The sequence below is a fragment of the Grammomys surdaster genome, unplaced genomic scaffold (genome assembly GCF_004785775.1).
Source record: "Grammomys surdaster isolate TR1022 unplaced genomic scaffold, NIH_TR_1.0 131, whole genome shotgun sequence".
In the NCBI taxonomy this organism is placed as follows: Eukaryota; Metazoa; Chordata; class Mammalia; order Rodentia; family Muridae; genus Grammomys; species Grammomys surdaster.
Genome location: NW_021604589.1, coordinates 5,398,083 through 5,413,190, shown reverse-complemented (window position 1 = coordinate 5,413,190; position 15,108 = coordinate 5,398,083). Strand labels below are relative to the sequence as shown.

The window sequence follows — 15,108 nt, the reverse complement described above, 5'->3', positions numbered from 1 at the left end:
TTCACTTCACTTCACTTCACTTCACTTCACTTCACTTCACTTCACTTTACTTTGAGACAGGATCTTACTAGGTAACTCAGGTTGGTCTTGAACTCACGATTCCCTTGCCTCTGAGTCCAGCTTGCTTGAACGAAGCCTTTGAAGAGAGAGAACAGAGTTATCTGAACAGATTGACTGCTTGAATACTAAGAGCTCTATACCCTCGTACACTACCTGCACTGTGGATTGTGTGGGGTTCATTTTGGCCTCACCAAGAAGTGCTCATGTATCTAGAGTTTTCCTGTCCAAAGACCACTGGACCAATGAGTACAGAGTGGCTCCCAGACCACCCATAATCAGTTAGGGGGGACATTAGAGCTGTTCTTTTCATCACATCAGTGTCCATCAGAGTACAGTGTGAGAAGAAAAATTAGTGTGCAAGGTGACAGAGGTGGAGTTCCTCCGGTTGTTTGGTACCCTCAGGAGAACAGAGAGCTGTGTCCCATGGATGCAAGCAGTGTGCAGTTATAGGCACAGAAAAATAGGGAAAAGGTTGTGAATTGGCTACCAGAGTGTGACAGCTGATTTGGGATACACAGAAAGGGAAGTTAAGCAGTTTTCCTTCTTTCTGTTGGTAATTTTTTGGTTGCTGTTTATGATTCATAGACTTTCTTTAAATAAATGAGTTTCGGTTTTCGCCAGTTGACCATGGCAACAGCAGGTCAATCCTTTGAGCCCTGCAGCTCTGTCCTCCTTTTCAGGGATATTTAGACTGTCTGCTCATGCAAATGTTTGTGCAGAGAACATTTTGGACCAATTGCCCTGGTAGTGGGATCCCCTGAATCATGCTTGCTTACATGCTATCACTTTCAGTGTCACAAATTCGAGTGCTCAAACAGCAGAAATATGTTCCTTCACAGTTTTACAGGAAATCTAAAATTCATGTGATATAGGCAGACTTGAATCTTTTGTGGGTGCCCTGAAGAAAATCTAAGAAAGGAAAGGGACACCAGGAAGCTCAGTATTCAAGATAAATAATTGCTTTGTGTTATTATTAAAAACAAGCCAAGGACTGGAGATCAGTCCTTGTATTTCCAAGGATCTGAGTTCAATTCTTAATACCCAAGTAGGGAAGCTCGCAGCCACGTGTAATTCCAGTTCTAGGAGATCTGATGTCCTGTTCTGGTCTCCAGGGGCACCTGCACTCAAATGCACAATACACACACACACACACACACACACACACACTACACAAGAATATTAAAACTAAAAATAAACTTAAAATAAATCTTTAAAAAAAACCTACAACCCAGGCCAGGTATGCATATGTAATCCTGGCATTCAAGAGGCTAAGGAAGTTCATGAATTCTAGGCCAGTCTGGATTACAGAGTAAGAACCTATCTCAAAAACAAAAGAGATAATCAAAAAACTTGGCAAGCCTCAGCCCTCAATTCATACCTGTTTGTGTGCAGAAAGTTATGTTGCAACTGGAGGCAGGCTGAGGGTAGCAAATGAGGTTTTGTTCTTACTAAAAATTCTTTTTTTGATCATCATGGATTTTCATTGACCAAGTTCTATTTTCGGAGTCCCCTAACATTTTTACAGTTATGGCATGTGTCTGCCTAGCCTCAACTGGATCAGGCTCTACTTCCTCAAAGTGAGTCCATGTAGTTTCCTGTCTGGAATGCTGAAGTGGATGTTCATAAGCAAGGTAGATGCTAGAGTTTCCAGAGCTGAAACTAAGATGACTATAGTGTCCTGTGCTCCATAAGCAGAGCATTTTTGAAACCCTTCATCTCCCTGTTTTCTCTCAGGATAGCTCATCCTGGCCCTGACTTTTGTCTAAGGCTCCTAGAATTCATCATTTCAGACTGATGCACACACACACACACACACACACACACACACACACACACTTGTATGTTTGTCCATCACTTGTATTCAGTACCTATGGAACCCAGAGAAGGGTGCTAGGTCCTCTGGAATAAGAGTTTAAAATATAAGCTTCCAGGTGAGTGCTGGGTATTTATCCCAGGTCTTCTTGTAGAACAGTCAGTACTCTTAACCACTGAACCCTGACTCCTGTCACCAGTACTCTTATTGAGACTCTTAGTCAATCCACTGGTCTGCCTCCTTTGAGATGTCTTTGCCTCCTAACTCCAGAACCCTCCCAGAATTTTGTACTGCAAATGAAATTCTCCACCCCCTTCACGTGTGTGTTTGTATGTATTCTCTCTATATATTTTATTTTCATTATTGCATTCCTGTAGTGTACTTTAAATGTTGCTGCTTCTCTATTTTATTCTCATAGTTATCATGTCACACGTGTTTCAATTATTATACTATCATCAACACGAAATTTGGGAGAGTGGTGAAACACTTGCCTCAGCATGCACAAGGACCTGGTTTCCATCTCCATCATGTCAAGGAAGGGCATGGGTGGAAAAAGAGATGAGAAGAAAAGAAGAGAATAAGAAAGAGGAGAGAAAGGAGGAGAAAAGAGAGAAGAGAAGGGAAGGAGTGGGCAAGGAAGAGGAAAAGAAGGAAAAGGGGAAATATATTTTGTTCCATTTTCTGTTGGTCTGTGTTCATAAGAAGGCTCTACATATTAAGTATGAATTAAATACAGACGGTCAAATGAAATAGATCAAAGGTCTAGGAAAGAGAAGAGGAGGAGGATGAAAGGAGGAGAGAGTGGAAAGGGGAAAGAGAAAAAAGAAGTCTACTTTACCTCATTTTGGATTTAGCTTCTGTTTGCTATCCTTTTGGTAAAACTTTACTGAAGAAAAGTAGCCCTCTCTAGGTTTTTTGGTGTGTAAGCTCCCTGCTGCTCTAAAATCCAGATGGATGTGCTATGTTCAGCCAGGGAGTGTTTGATGACAGCTGAGTACCTTAGGAAATGAATATTAACAGTTGTGGTGGTTTGAATAAAAATGCCCTCCTCCCTCACCTTGGGCCCATATATTTGAATGTTTGGTTTCCAGTTGGAAGACCATTTAGGAAGGATTAGGAGGTGTGACTTTGTTGGAGGAGGTATATCACTAGGGATGGACTTTGATTTCAACAGCCCACACCAGGATCAGTGTTGCCCTCTTTCTGCCTCCAACTTTTGTATTAGATATGAGCTCTTAGCTACTCTAGGATCATTCCTGCCTGCCTGTCACCATGCTCCTCACTATGATGTTCATAGACTAACCATTTGAAACTCTAACCATGCCTCCAACTAAGTGCTTTTTTCTATATAAGCTGCTTTGATAATAGTTACTCTTCACAGCAATAGAACAGTAACAAGGACAGAAACTCTGTGAGGGCCTGTGTGGAGTGTCAAGGCTTGACCACTGATTAATCATCTATTTCCCCTCAACCTCCTTGTTCACTGCTCACCATTTGATGCACTTTTCAAATTTTGGGCTGGGCAGTGGTGGCGCATGCCTTTAGTCCCAGCACTTGGGAGGCAGAGGCAGGTGGATTTCTGAGTTTGAGGCCAGCCTGGTCTACAGAGTGTACCAAGGCTACACAGAGAAACCCTGTCTCGAAAAAAACAAAAAAAACAAAACAAAACAAAAAAAAACAAAAACAAATCAAATTTTGGTTAGTTGGAATTTGCCCACTCATGTTCTTGCCTTGGTGACTGCTTAGGAGGCTGGTGTTAGAAACTTCAAACTCTTCACTCAGGAGTATCTCAACTTCTGTTCATTTCCATGACCCATAATTCCTACTTTAGACTGTGTGAGAGGCTAGTTTCATCCTGAAGAAATGTTGACTCTCAATATATTCCTCTGCTCGTGACAGGAGGTTTCTGGAGCTTTTGATAACTAATTGCTCTGCTCTGTATAAAATATATAGTTATATTTGAAACTAGATGAGGAAATCTTAGTTTGAGGAAGTGGGGCCACAGTGGACATAGCCTGTTCTCTTGATTCACTAAGACTGTCTTACCAACCAATAGTTCTATTAGCCCACAAAGGAAAATGTCTGGAATCTAATTTTACCATGACACATGTTCCTCATAGCCTCCTTTACAAATTAATTGGGTACTTTTAATTAAAAGTTAAAATCGGAACCTTACCAACATTCACTCAGTGAGGTGATCAAGGTCTGCATCAACAGGAAAAGTCATGTTCATAGCATATACTCTTGGTCTTGCTAGAATGACACACTGTACCTATATGCCTTTCTCCTGAAACCAACAACCTCAGTCTAATAATAGCAAAAATGCTATGTAAGTTCAACACAAGGACTTACATAAACTTCCACCTTTCCTTCTTTACTCTCTTTTTATCTAATGTTCTATCTAAATTTCTGATTTTTTAGTAAATATATCAGATAGGAAGTATTTTTGTATTTTTTCTAGTTGCTGGGTTTGAAAACAGTTCCTGAAATAAAATACATGTTCAATAAATATTTGCTGATGAATGAATATAAAAATTCTTATATTTTTCCATTCCATTTCTACATGGTGTTTTGTCATAGGATTACAACCAGACCCTTATCCATAGACATTAATATTATTTCCAATCTTTTTCTATTATTAAAAAGGTTTGCTTAGAGCATTTTTCTATGTAGACATTGGCATGTGTAGCTATGTCTTCAGGATCTCTTTCTAGAATTGAAATTGCTGACTCCAAGTATACATTTCTAGTTTTGAAAGATGTTTCAAACTGCTGTCCATCTTAGAAGTAGCATTAGTTTCTATTTTTGACATCAAAAAATGAGATATTTCATGACATGTCCAGCTGCACAGTACATTCATTTTAAAACTCGGATCGGTGTAATTTACTAAGCAATATTGGAATAAATTTTTGTATGTTTAAGAAGTGTTCACAGGGGAAGAAGAGATGGCTCAGCGATTGAGAGCATTCTTTCAGAGCATTTACATTCAATTATCAGCACCCATAGAGTGGCTTACAACCATCAGCAGCTCCAATTCCAGGACACCCAAGAGACTTTTCAGGCCTCCAAGTGTTCCTGGATCACATGATGCACAGATATACATGCACATAAACATCCATATACATAGACATCACTCACATTTCAGTTTTTTAAAGATTTATTTATTATGTACACAGTGTACATATGCCTCCATACCAAAAGAGGGCACCAGATCTCATTACAGATGGTTGCCAGCCACACAAGTGGTTGCTGGGAAGTGAACTCAGGTCCTCTGGAAGAGTAGTCAGTGCTGTCAACCTCTCAGTCATCTCTCTAGTCCCACATTTCCTTGTTTACTGTTAATATATTTTGGTCAATTTTCTATTGGGTTGTGTTCATAAGAAGATTATACATAATAAGAACATACTAAATTTAAATAGACAGATGAAACAGATCAAGGAGGCTAGAAATGAATCCAGACATGCAAGAAAGTTGGACATGCATTTGCATTAACAAAGAATGGATCAGGTGATTCTGCAGATGATAGAAACAACTGGGTCTATACTGAGAAAAGAATAATTTGGGTTTACTTCTCATGCTTTATGCCAAAACAATTGTGGTTGGGAAAAATATTTTAATGTGGAAAAATGAAATAATAGATTTAATAGGAAAAACATTAGGAAAATTGTTGTTTCTAGAATTGAAGTGTGAAAAACCTTTCCTAGACCCTACAAATAAGTCAAATTCCCTTGTTAGGGTGCTTATAGCATCAAGTAAATTTTTTAAAAAATCACAGGTGAAATCATGTAATATTATGGTATGTGACTCATGTCTGTCTACCCAGAAGACTATAAAAATAACCAATAATATAGAGTCCCCAGGCCATTTACTGGCTGACAGGTGCAGGAAAGTATATAAAATGACCTTCAGACTTGACAATGTTCAGATTGGAATACATATAGACTTAGATATGCATAGGATCCTAGATAAATATAGTATTTCCCACGGTATCTCACAACGTGTTTACATTCCTGAGAGTCTACAATGCTTCATGTCCTCAAGCACTATCTTATGATACTGTTTTGATCTAGGGTCTCATGTAGCCCAGATTTGTCAGGAGCTGGCAGAGATGAACTTGAACTCCTGATCTTCCTGTTTCTACCTACCAGCTGCTAGGATTAGAAGCTTGAGCAACACCACCCCAGTTTAATCAGTGCTAAAGACTGAACACACAGGGCCACCGAAATGCTAAGCTGATACTCTACCAACTGAGCTACAGCCTAGCAGAAGTCATCTTATGAACACATTTTCAAGTTGTATTAGTTTTCTATTGCTGCATATTAAGTAGACTCCACTTTTAGAGTTTTTGAGTGAGATCCATTTGCTTGCTTAGAGATGAAAGCTCAGTTTGAACAACAACTTGATTTCCACTGCAAGAGTGCATTCAATACTCTAGATTGCCAGAAATATGGTTAAGAATCAGTCATGTCTTCCTTAGAGATATTTCAAATTTAGCAGGTAAGTAGCTATTAATCTCAATGTTTGCATGGTCAATAGTCCACATTTTTTTTTTTTGCAGGATCACTACATTTGAGGCACCATTTTGTCCCATAGATTTCAAAAGGAAATTATGGAATATGACAATGAGTGGCTTAAAAAAACTGAAGTCAGATTAGCTTAAGTCCCAACACAAAACTATATAATTCAGAAAGTTATTTAACTCTTAGAGTTCTCTTGCTCAGCTGAAAAATATGGATAATAAATTGTGGTCTCATAAGCCTTACTGTGGGTAAGGAAGTGTTGATGTAGCACTTAGCGCAGTGCCTGACACTTTGTGTGTTGTGTGTGCCATAAATTTTTCATGTTTTACCAACATAAGGAACTAAGGGAATCTGATATGTAACCTCACCACAGAGAAACAGAAAAGCAGAGGAAATAATTGTGAGAACTATGGAAAGCTGGTGATGACTTTGACTTAAGTGTCTTGGATGATACTACAATGGATGCATCTTCTTGGGACATGCATCCTACAATGAGCTCTTTTTTTGTTGCTGGCCAAAGTTTTATCAAGAGTCGTGCCAAGAAGGGCTGGGGAAACAACTCAGTGGATAAAGCACTTGCCGTGTAGTTTGATGACTCAAGTTCAGAGACCGCAGCACCTACACATGAGTCTGGGAAATGTGGTAGCTGCCTGTAACCCCAGCTCTTGGGAGATTAACACAATGGGTCTCTGCGGGCAAACTGGTTATCGAGACTGCCCAAATTGGCAAGCTCTGTGTCTCATGAGAGAGATCCCACCTCAACAAATAAAGTGGTAAGTGTTTGAGAAAGAGAATTTGTGTCACTGGCTTCCACATGAAGCCACCCATACATATGCATCCATACTACACTTGTAAAAGAATGGTTATACAAGTAGTTTGTTGCTAAAAAAAATATGTGCCATGTTATGCTATACACTTATTTGACCTACACTCATGCTTATCTCAGACTAATGTAGTGGTGGTGGTCGGGCATCTTGATTAATTCCTTTTCAAAAGCTTCCTATCATCGTGTCTCAGAGTTTCATCTTGACCTTAACTTCTCCCTGAAAGCTAAACACATACAAGTATTCTAAAACTCATTTGATGCAACATATTAAATTATTCATAGCATTTCACAACTCAAAACTCTTAAGTATGGTGGAACACTGTTAAGTTTGCCAAGAAACACCCATGAAATATTGCTACTCTAATATGGTACTTCCACTTTTCGTTTTCCTTAGGAAAACATGTGCCCTCAGTCATGGATTCTGATGTCCTTTTGCCTGCTGGCCTCTGGAACCAGTGCAGTCTTCCTCAAAGTGAACTATTCAAGAAGCTATCCCTGTGATGAGATAAGGCAGAATGTCCTTGTCATTGCAGAATGCAATCATCGTCAACTGCATGAAGTTCCCCAAACTATAGGCAAATATGTGACAAAAGTAGACTTGTCCAACAATGCCATTACACAAATAACAAAGGAGTCCTTTCAAAAGCTGCAAAATCTCACAAAAATCAATCTGAACAACAATGCCAGACAACAGTACCCAAATGAAAATAAAAATGGTATGAATATTACAGAAGGGGCATTCCTCAGCCTAAGAAATTTAAGAGTGTTACTGCTGGAAGACAACCAGATATATACTATGCCTGCTGGGTTGCCTGAGTCTTTGAAAGAACTTAGCCTAATTCAAAACCATATATTTCAGGTAACTAAAAACAACACTTTGGGGCTTAGGAACTTGGAAAGACTCAGTTTGGGCTGGAACTGCTATTTTAAGTGTAATCAAACCTTTAAGGTGGAAGATGGGGCATTTAAAAATCTTATAAACTTGAAGGTACTCTCATTATCTTTCAATAACCTTTACTATGTACCTCCTAAACTACCAAGCTCTCTAAGGAAACTTTTTCTGAGTAATGCCAAGATCATGAGCATCACTCAGGATGACTTCAAAGGACTGGAACAATTAACATTACTAGATTTGAGTGGAAACTGCCCAAGGTGTTTCAATGCCCCATTTCCTTGCATTTCTTGCAGAAACTCATCCATCCACATACATCCTCTAGCTTTTCAAAGTCTCACCCAACTTCACTATCTAAACCTCTCCAGCACTTCCCTCCAGACAATTTTTTCTACCTGGTTTGACAAGCTGACAAATCTGAAGGAACTCCACCTTGAATTCAACTATTTAGTTCAAGAAATCGCCTCGGGAGCATTCTTAACAAAACCACCCCGTTTACAAATCCTTGATCTGTCCTTCAATTTTGAATATAAGAAATATTTACAATGTATTACTATTTCCCCAAACTTCTCTAAGCTTCATTCTCTCAAGAAGTTGCACTTAAAAGGCTATGTGTTCCGAGAACTTAAAAAGGAACATTTCGAGCACCTCCAGAACCTGCCAAACTTAACGACCATTGACTTGGGCATTAACTTTATTGAGAAAATTGATTTCAAAGCATTCCAGGATTTCCCCAAACTCAATGTTATTTACTTATCAGGAAATAGCATAGCATCCATAGTAGATGGTACAGACTACTCCTCTTGGCGACATCAGCTTCGGAAACCTCTCTCAACAGACTATGACGAGTTTGATCCACATGAGAATTTTTACCATAGTACCAAGCCTTTAATAAAGCCACAGTGTACTACTTATGGCAAGGCCTTGGATTTAAGTTTGAACAATATTTTCTTTATTGGTAAAAGTCAATTTGAAGGTTTTCAGGACATCGCCTGCTTGAATCTGTCCTTCAATGCCAATGGTCAAGTGTTCAATGGTACAGAATTCTCATCCATGCCCCACATTAAATATTTGGATTTAACCAACAACAGACTAGACTTTGATGATAACGACATGGCTTTCAGTGACCTTCATGATCTAGAAGTGCTGGACCTGAGCCACAACGCACACTATTTCAGTATAGCAGGGGTAACACACAGTCTAGGATTTATCAAGAACTTAATAAACCTCAAGGTGTTAAACCTGAGCTACAATGGCATTTACACTCTCACAAATGAAAGTGAGCTGCAAAGCAAATCCCTGAATGAATTAGTTTTCAGTGGAAATCGCCTTGACCATTTGTGGAACGCAAATGATGGCAAATACTGGCACATTTTTAAAAGTCTCCAGACTCTGACACGCCTGGACTTATCATACAATAACCTTCAACAAATCCCAAATGAAGCATTCATCAACTTGCCCCAGAGCCTCCAAGAGTTACATATCAATGGTAACAGATTACGTTTCTTTAATTGGACATTACTCCAGTATTTTCCTCACCTTCACTTGCTGGACTTAGCAGGAAACGAGTTGTATTTTCTAACCAATTGCCTATCTAAGTTTACACATTCCCTGAAAACACTGCTGCTGAGCCACAATCATTTCTCTCACCTACCCTCTGGTTTCCTCTCTGAAGCCAGGAATCTGGTGCACCTGGACCTAAGTTTCAACACAATAAAGATGATCAATAAATCCTCCCTGCAAACCAAGACAAAGACAAACTTGTCTGTTCTAGAGATACAAGGGAACCGTTTTGACTGCACATGTGACATAAGTGATTTTCGAAGCTGGCTAGATGAAAATCTGCATATCACAATTCCTAGATTGGTAGATGTCATTTGTTCCAATCCTGGGGATCAAAAATCAAAGAATATCATGAGTCTAGATCTCACGACTTGTGTGTCAGATACGTTTGCAGCTGTCCTGTTCTCCCTCACATTCCTTACCACCTCCATGGTTATATTGGCTGCTCTGGTTCACCATCTGTTTTACTGGGATGTTTGGTTTATCTATCACATGTGCTCCGCTAAGTTAAGAGGCTACAGGTCTTCATCCACATCCTGAACTTACTATGATGCTTACATTTCTTATGACACCAAAGATGCATCCGTTACTGACTGGGTAATCAATGAGCTGCGCTACCATCTTGAAGAGAGCGAAGACAAAAGTGTCCTCCTTTGCTTAGAGGAGAGGGATTGGGATCCAGGATTACCCATCATCGATAACCTCATGCAGAGCATAAAGCAGAGCAAGAAAACAATCTTTGTTTTAACCAAGAAATATGCCAAGAGCTGGAACTTTAAAACAGCTTTCTACTTGGCCTTGCAGAGGCTAATGGATGAGAACATGGATGTGATTATCTTCATCCTCCTGGAACCAGTGCTACAGTACTCACAATACCTGAGGCTTCGGCAGAGGATCTGTAAGAGCTCCATCCTCCAGTGGCCCAACAATCCCAAAGCAGAAAACTTGTTTTGGCAAAGTCTGAAAAATGTGGTCTTGACTGAAAATGATTCACGGTATGACAATTTGTACATTGATTCCATTAGACAATACTAATGCTGGTAAGTCTTGACTCCGCCATCATGAAAACACACAACTTCTCTTTACAACAAACTGTGGCAAATGAAAAGGCACATGGCTGCTTGAGGTGCTGAGAATAAGTGACAATTGGGTGGATGAGGGAGCTGGAAAAGTGTGTGACCTAGAAGACAGGGAGAGGGCTGAAAAATGCTCTTCTGGGCATGACAGCCACTGCAACTGCAATCATACAGCAGCTACGGTTGCCTACAGTGAGCCAGCACAAGACTGGGCCTCTTATCAGTCAATTATGGATGGGGGCCAATCCCATAAAACTATACTCTATCTTTCTTGGGGGGCAGGTCTCCTCTACACCATCTTTCTGTACTATTGGCTATTAGTGAGTCCTGAGAAAGAGGCAATCATTACCTTCAGTTGTGTACCAATTGATGAGCCCAGATTCAATAGATGGTTCAAAACCCATGGTTACACAGAAAGCCCTGGTAAAGTCAATGCACTAGAAGACAAAGCAAAAAGGCTGAACACGAGAAATAGTCTTGTAAGGAGGTGGGTAGGTTGGCAGCAGGAGAGAGGAGATAGGAAAGGTGGGCATGAGAGTAGCCAGAATGCATGTGTCTCTCTCAGAGACTTCACTCTGGGATCCACTCCCAAGCTCACCCCCATGCAGTTGTCATCAAGATTCAGCTTCTGCTGTGTGTTAGCCAAAGGCTGCTCTCAGCTCCCTGCTATGTGTATCCCTTTCCCAAGGCAGCTTGTTTCATCAAGGCCAGTGAGAGGGGACACAGAGGTTAACAACAAGAATCAGTCTTCTGGAAGTGACTCAGAAAATGATACCCTACCATTGCAGCTGTATTCTATTTGGTAAAAGTCAACAGCAAATCTTACCAGCTCCAGGCACCAAGTACCTCAGGTTCAGGGAAAGCTATTGAAAACCAGGGTAATAGATCTAGGGGCCCCTCAGCTAAGGGGAAAGAGTGTGACTGAGATAATTGTCTGAGTCAATTGTTATCCATTTCTTTGGACTGAAATTAAGAGACAGCTGCCATGTTGGTTGCAGATCATCAACACTAGGAAGGTCAAATCACATGGGCAATCTTAACAGGCAGCTTATTATACCTACTTTTCAATCCCTAAGAGCATTTGCCACTGTATCTAAAGATCTTGACATTAAGATGCTGGTGAAGTTGATATATCCATAGCTATGGGATTATACTACATTGTAATTGCATTAATCTTTCTTTTACAATGACATTTTAAAATAAGTTTTGACGTTATAATATAATTAATTACATTACTTCCTCCTCTTTCCTCTCTCCAAACCTTTTCATGTGCCCCACTCTGACTTTTACAAATGCTGCCTACAATATTTACTTTTTAAGCTTTTGATGTCACTTAAGCACTGAAAAGGATAGTTTTTAAAAGCCCTTTAATTCTTAATCATTTTAAAGGTATTCATTTAAATGGAAAGTTTTGGGGTATTTGTTATTTCCCATTGGTGTATACTTTCAAGTGAATGATTAAAATGTCTTCATTTTACATGACAAATGTGTGATGAATCTGAACTAGAAAAACAGAACTCTAATATAAAAGTTGTCATTTGCACTGACTAGTTTTGAGATCTCTTTTATATTGCTATTATTTTACACCCCAACATTTTCCCCTTCTTCCTCTCCTCCCCATTCCTCCATCCACCTCCTCTTTGCCCCTCCCCATTCACTCCTCCTTCATTTCTCCTCAGAAAAGGGCAGAGCTCCCAAGCATATCAACCAAACACGGCATATCAGGTTGCAGTAAGACTACGCACTTTGTGCCTTAAACCTCCCTTTGTATTAGGGCTGGATGAGACAACCCAGTAGAAGGAAAGGGTCCCAAATGCAGGCTAAAGAGTCAAATACAGCCCCTGTTCCCACTATTAGGAGTCCCACATGAAGACCAAGCTACACCACCATAACATATATGCAGAGGATCTTGGTCATTCCCATGCAGACTCCCTGGTTAGTCTCTGTGAGCCCCTCTGAGGCCAGGTTAGTTGACTCTGAGTTTTCTTCTGATGTCTTTGACCCCTCCAGCTCTACAATTTTTCCTCCCTTTCTTTTGCAGGATTTAACATTTTATTTGACCACTGTATTAATTTCTCTTATTGTATATTCTACACCTGAGATTCTCTCTTCCATCTCTTGTATTCTGTTGGTGATGCTTGAGTCTATAGTTCCTGTTCACTTCACTTTCCATCTCCAGGATTCTTTTAGTTTGTATTTTCTGTATTTCCTCTTTTTATTTCTACTTTCGGGTCTTGACGATTTTCATTCATTTCCTTCACTTGTTTGTGTCTTCCTGGGTTTCTTTAAGAAATTCGTTCACTTCCTCTGCAATTATTTCTATCATCTTCATAATATTGGATTTAAGGTAATTTTTTTCTGCTTCAGCTGTGTTGGAATATCCAAGGCTTGCTGAGGTAGGGTATCTAGGCTCTAGTGGTGCCATATTGCCCAGGGTATTTTTGGTTGTATCCTTACACTGTCCTATAGTCATGTGAGCCTGTGGTTCTTATAGGTTTACTTGCCAATTTCTGAGTTTACCTTTGTTGGGTGGATTGTTTTTGGATGTTTTTCCCCTTGCTTTCTGCTTCTTCTCTGATCTTCTGGCCTGAGTGCCCTAACTTGCAAGTCTTTAGATACAATACTGTGTCTCTGTTGGAGTTTTGATAGCTTGTGTGACTTCCGGGGTTTTATACTGCCTCTGGGGTTCTGGCATTCTGGGAAATGGTGTGGCCTCTAGGGTTCTGGATACAGGGATGGCCTCTGGGGTTCCAGGTGCCTGGGGTTCCTGAGGCTCCTAATACTGCCATGGCTTCCCGTAGAGCTGGAATCTTCTTCTGGAGTTGTAGGCTGAGTTATGTAGCCCAGGAGAGGTGGTGCATTTGGGTATTACTGGGCGATGTTTAAGAGTATTAGTGGGTGGTCAGTGGTGTCTTACCTTAGGTTCTTAGTACCCGCATGGTCTCAGGTAGAAAGGGAGTCTTCTGATGAGGTTGTGCACTGGGATATGGAGCTTAGGGGAAGGAGTCCTGTTTGGAACTAGGGTTTCTAGTACCAGCGTGGCCTCTGGTAGATCAGGAATCTTCTGTTGAGACTTCTGTTTTGAAAAATCTTCTGGAAAGATCAAAAGAGAAACAGTTTTTATATTAAGATAATTAGTAATAGAATAATTTCATCTTATTTCAGTCTCATAAGAACAAAATCCAAGTGTCTATTGGTATCTTTTATTCGTTCTCCCAAACAAAACAAGTTTGACACTACTCACTACATCTTCTAGCCTCTTTTTGATCAATCTATAGCATCCATTGTCCTGTATCAATGTGAAGCATCTCATGAAATTTATATAATAACAATAGGAGATTATTCGAATATAAAAACATAAAGCCCAAGAAGATAGCTCTTATCACCCAAGGATTGATAAAGTAGGAAGAGGGCTTAATGGCCAGCCAGCCTACCACAATCAGGGGAGTCCTAGGTCTCAGTGAGAGGCCCTAGTTCAAAATATCAAAGTTGTTTCCACATATTCTCACATACATGTGTACATATGTACACACACACACATACACACACACACACACACACACACACCAGAGCAAGGGAGAGAGGGAGGGAGGGAGGGAGGGAGGGAGGGAGAGAGAGAGAGAGAGAGAGAGAGAGAGAGAGAGAGAGAAATCCCTTTAAATATACAGAAAAAGCTTCAAAGCACCATCTTTCCTTAAGTACAGTTTATATTATCTTGATAAATACAACTTTAGTTTACCATGTAGGATGAGATATTTTAAAATATGCATTCCTAAGGACTTTATCAAAATAGTATCTATTTAATATGGACAATTTCACTCAGAAGGGGAAACAAAATAGTTATTGGGAGTGGATGGGAGGAGGGAACTGGTTGAGAGGGGGGTGAGGAGGGGAACAGGATTGGGATCAGGTGTGGGGAGAGTGGATGGGGAGGGGGCTGGGAGTGAAAATGGAAATTGATGGGGGCACACCTCTGGGACTAGCTGGAGACCCAGCATAAGGAGGGTTCTGGGGTATCTATGGGTGTGACCCTAGCTGAGACTATTACCAGCAGGGGATATAGAGGCTTAAGTGGCCAGATGGGGTTGGGCTTTCAACAGATGAAATTAAGGTGACACAGCAGTCAGTCTATAGCATACCTATTGTCACAACATTAACTTCATGTATGATAAAGGGCTTTCCTTATAGTCCCTAATAGTCTTGGTAAAATAAAATAAAATAAGTAAACATCATGTCAGTAGTGTTACAGTCATAGATTGAATGGGAAATGCCCCCTGTGTGTAAAGGCCGTTTCTTTTGTAACGGCCGGTTCTGCTACTTTGTAATGGCCCGTTCTGCTGCTCCGGTCCGCAGTTCAG

The 15,108-nt window shown here is 40.2% G+C and overlaps 1 protein-coding gene across 1 annotated transcript in view; it reads left to right on the top strand.

Annotated features, from left to right (window-relative positions):
• Tlr8 (toll like receptor 8) overlaps positions 1-12,297 on the top strand; it is a 16,194-nt gene extending 3,897 nt beyond the window's left edge. The window contains exon 3 of the mRNA XM_028761954.1: positions 7,614-12,297. Coding sequence (XP_028617787.1) covers positions 7,614-10,214 — 2,601 coding nt within the window. The 3' untranslated portion in view covers positions 10,215-12,297. The remainder of the gene's footprint in view (positions 1-7,613) is intronic.
• The last annotated feature ends 2,811 nt before the right edge of the window (positions 12,298-15,108 follow it).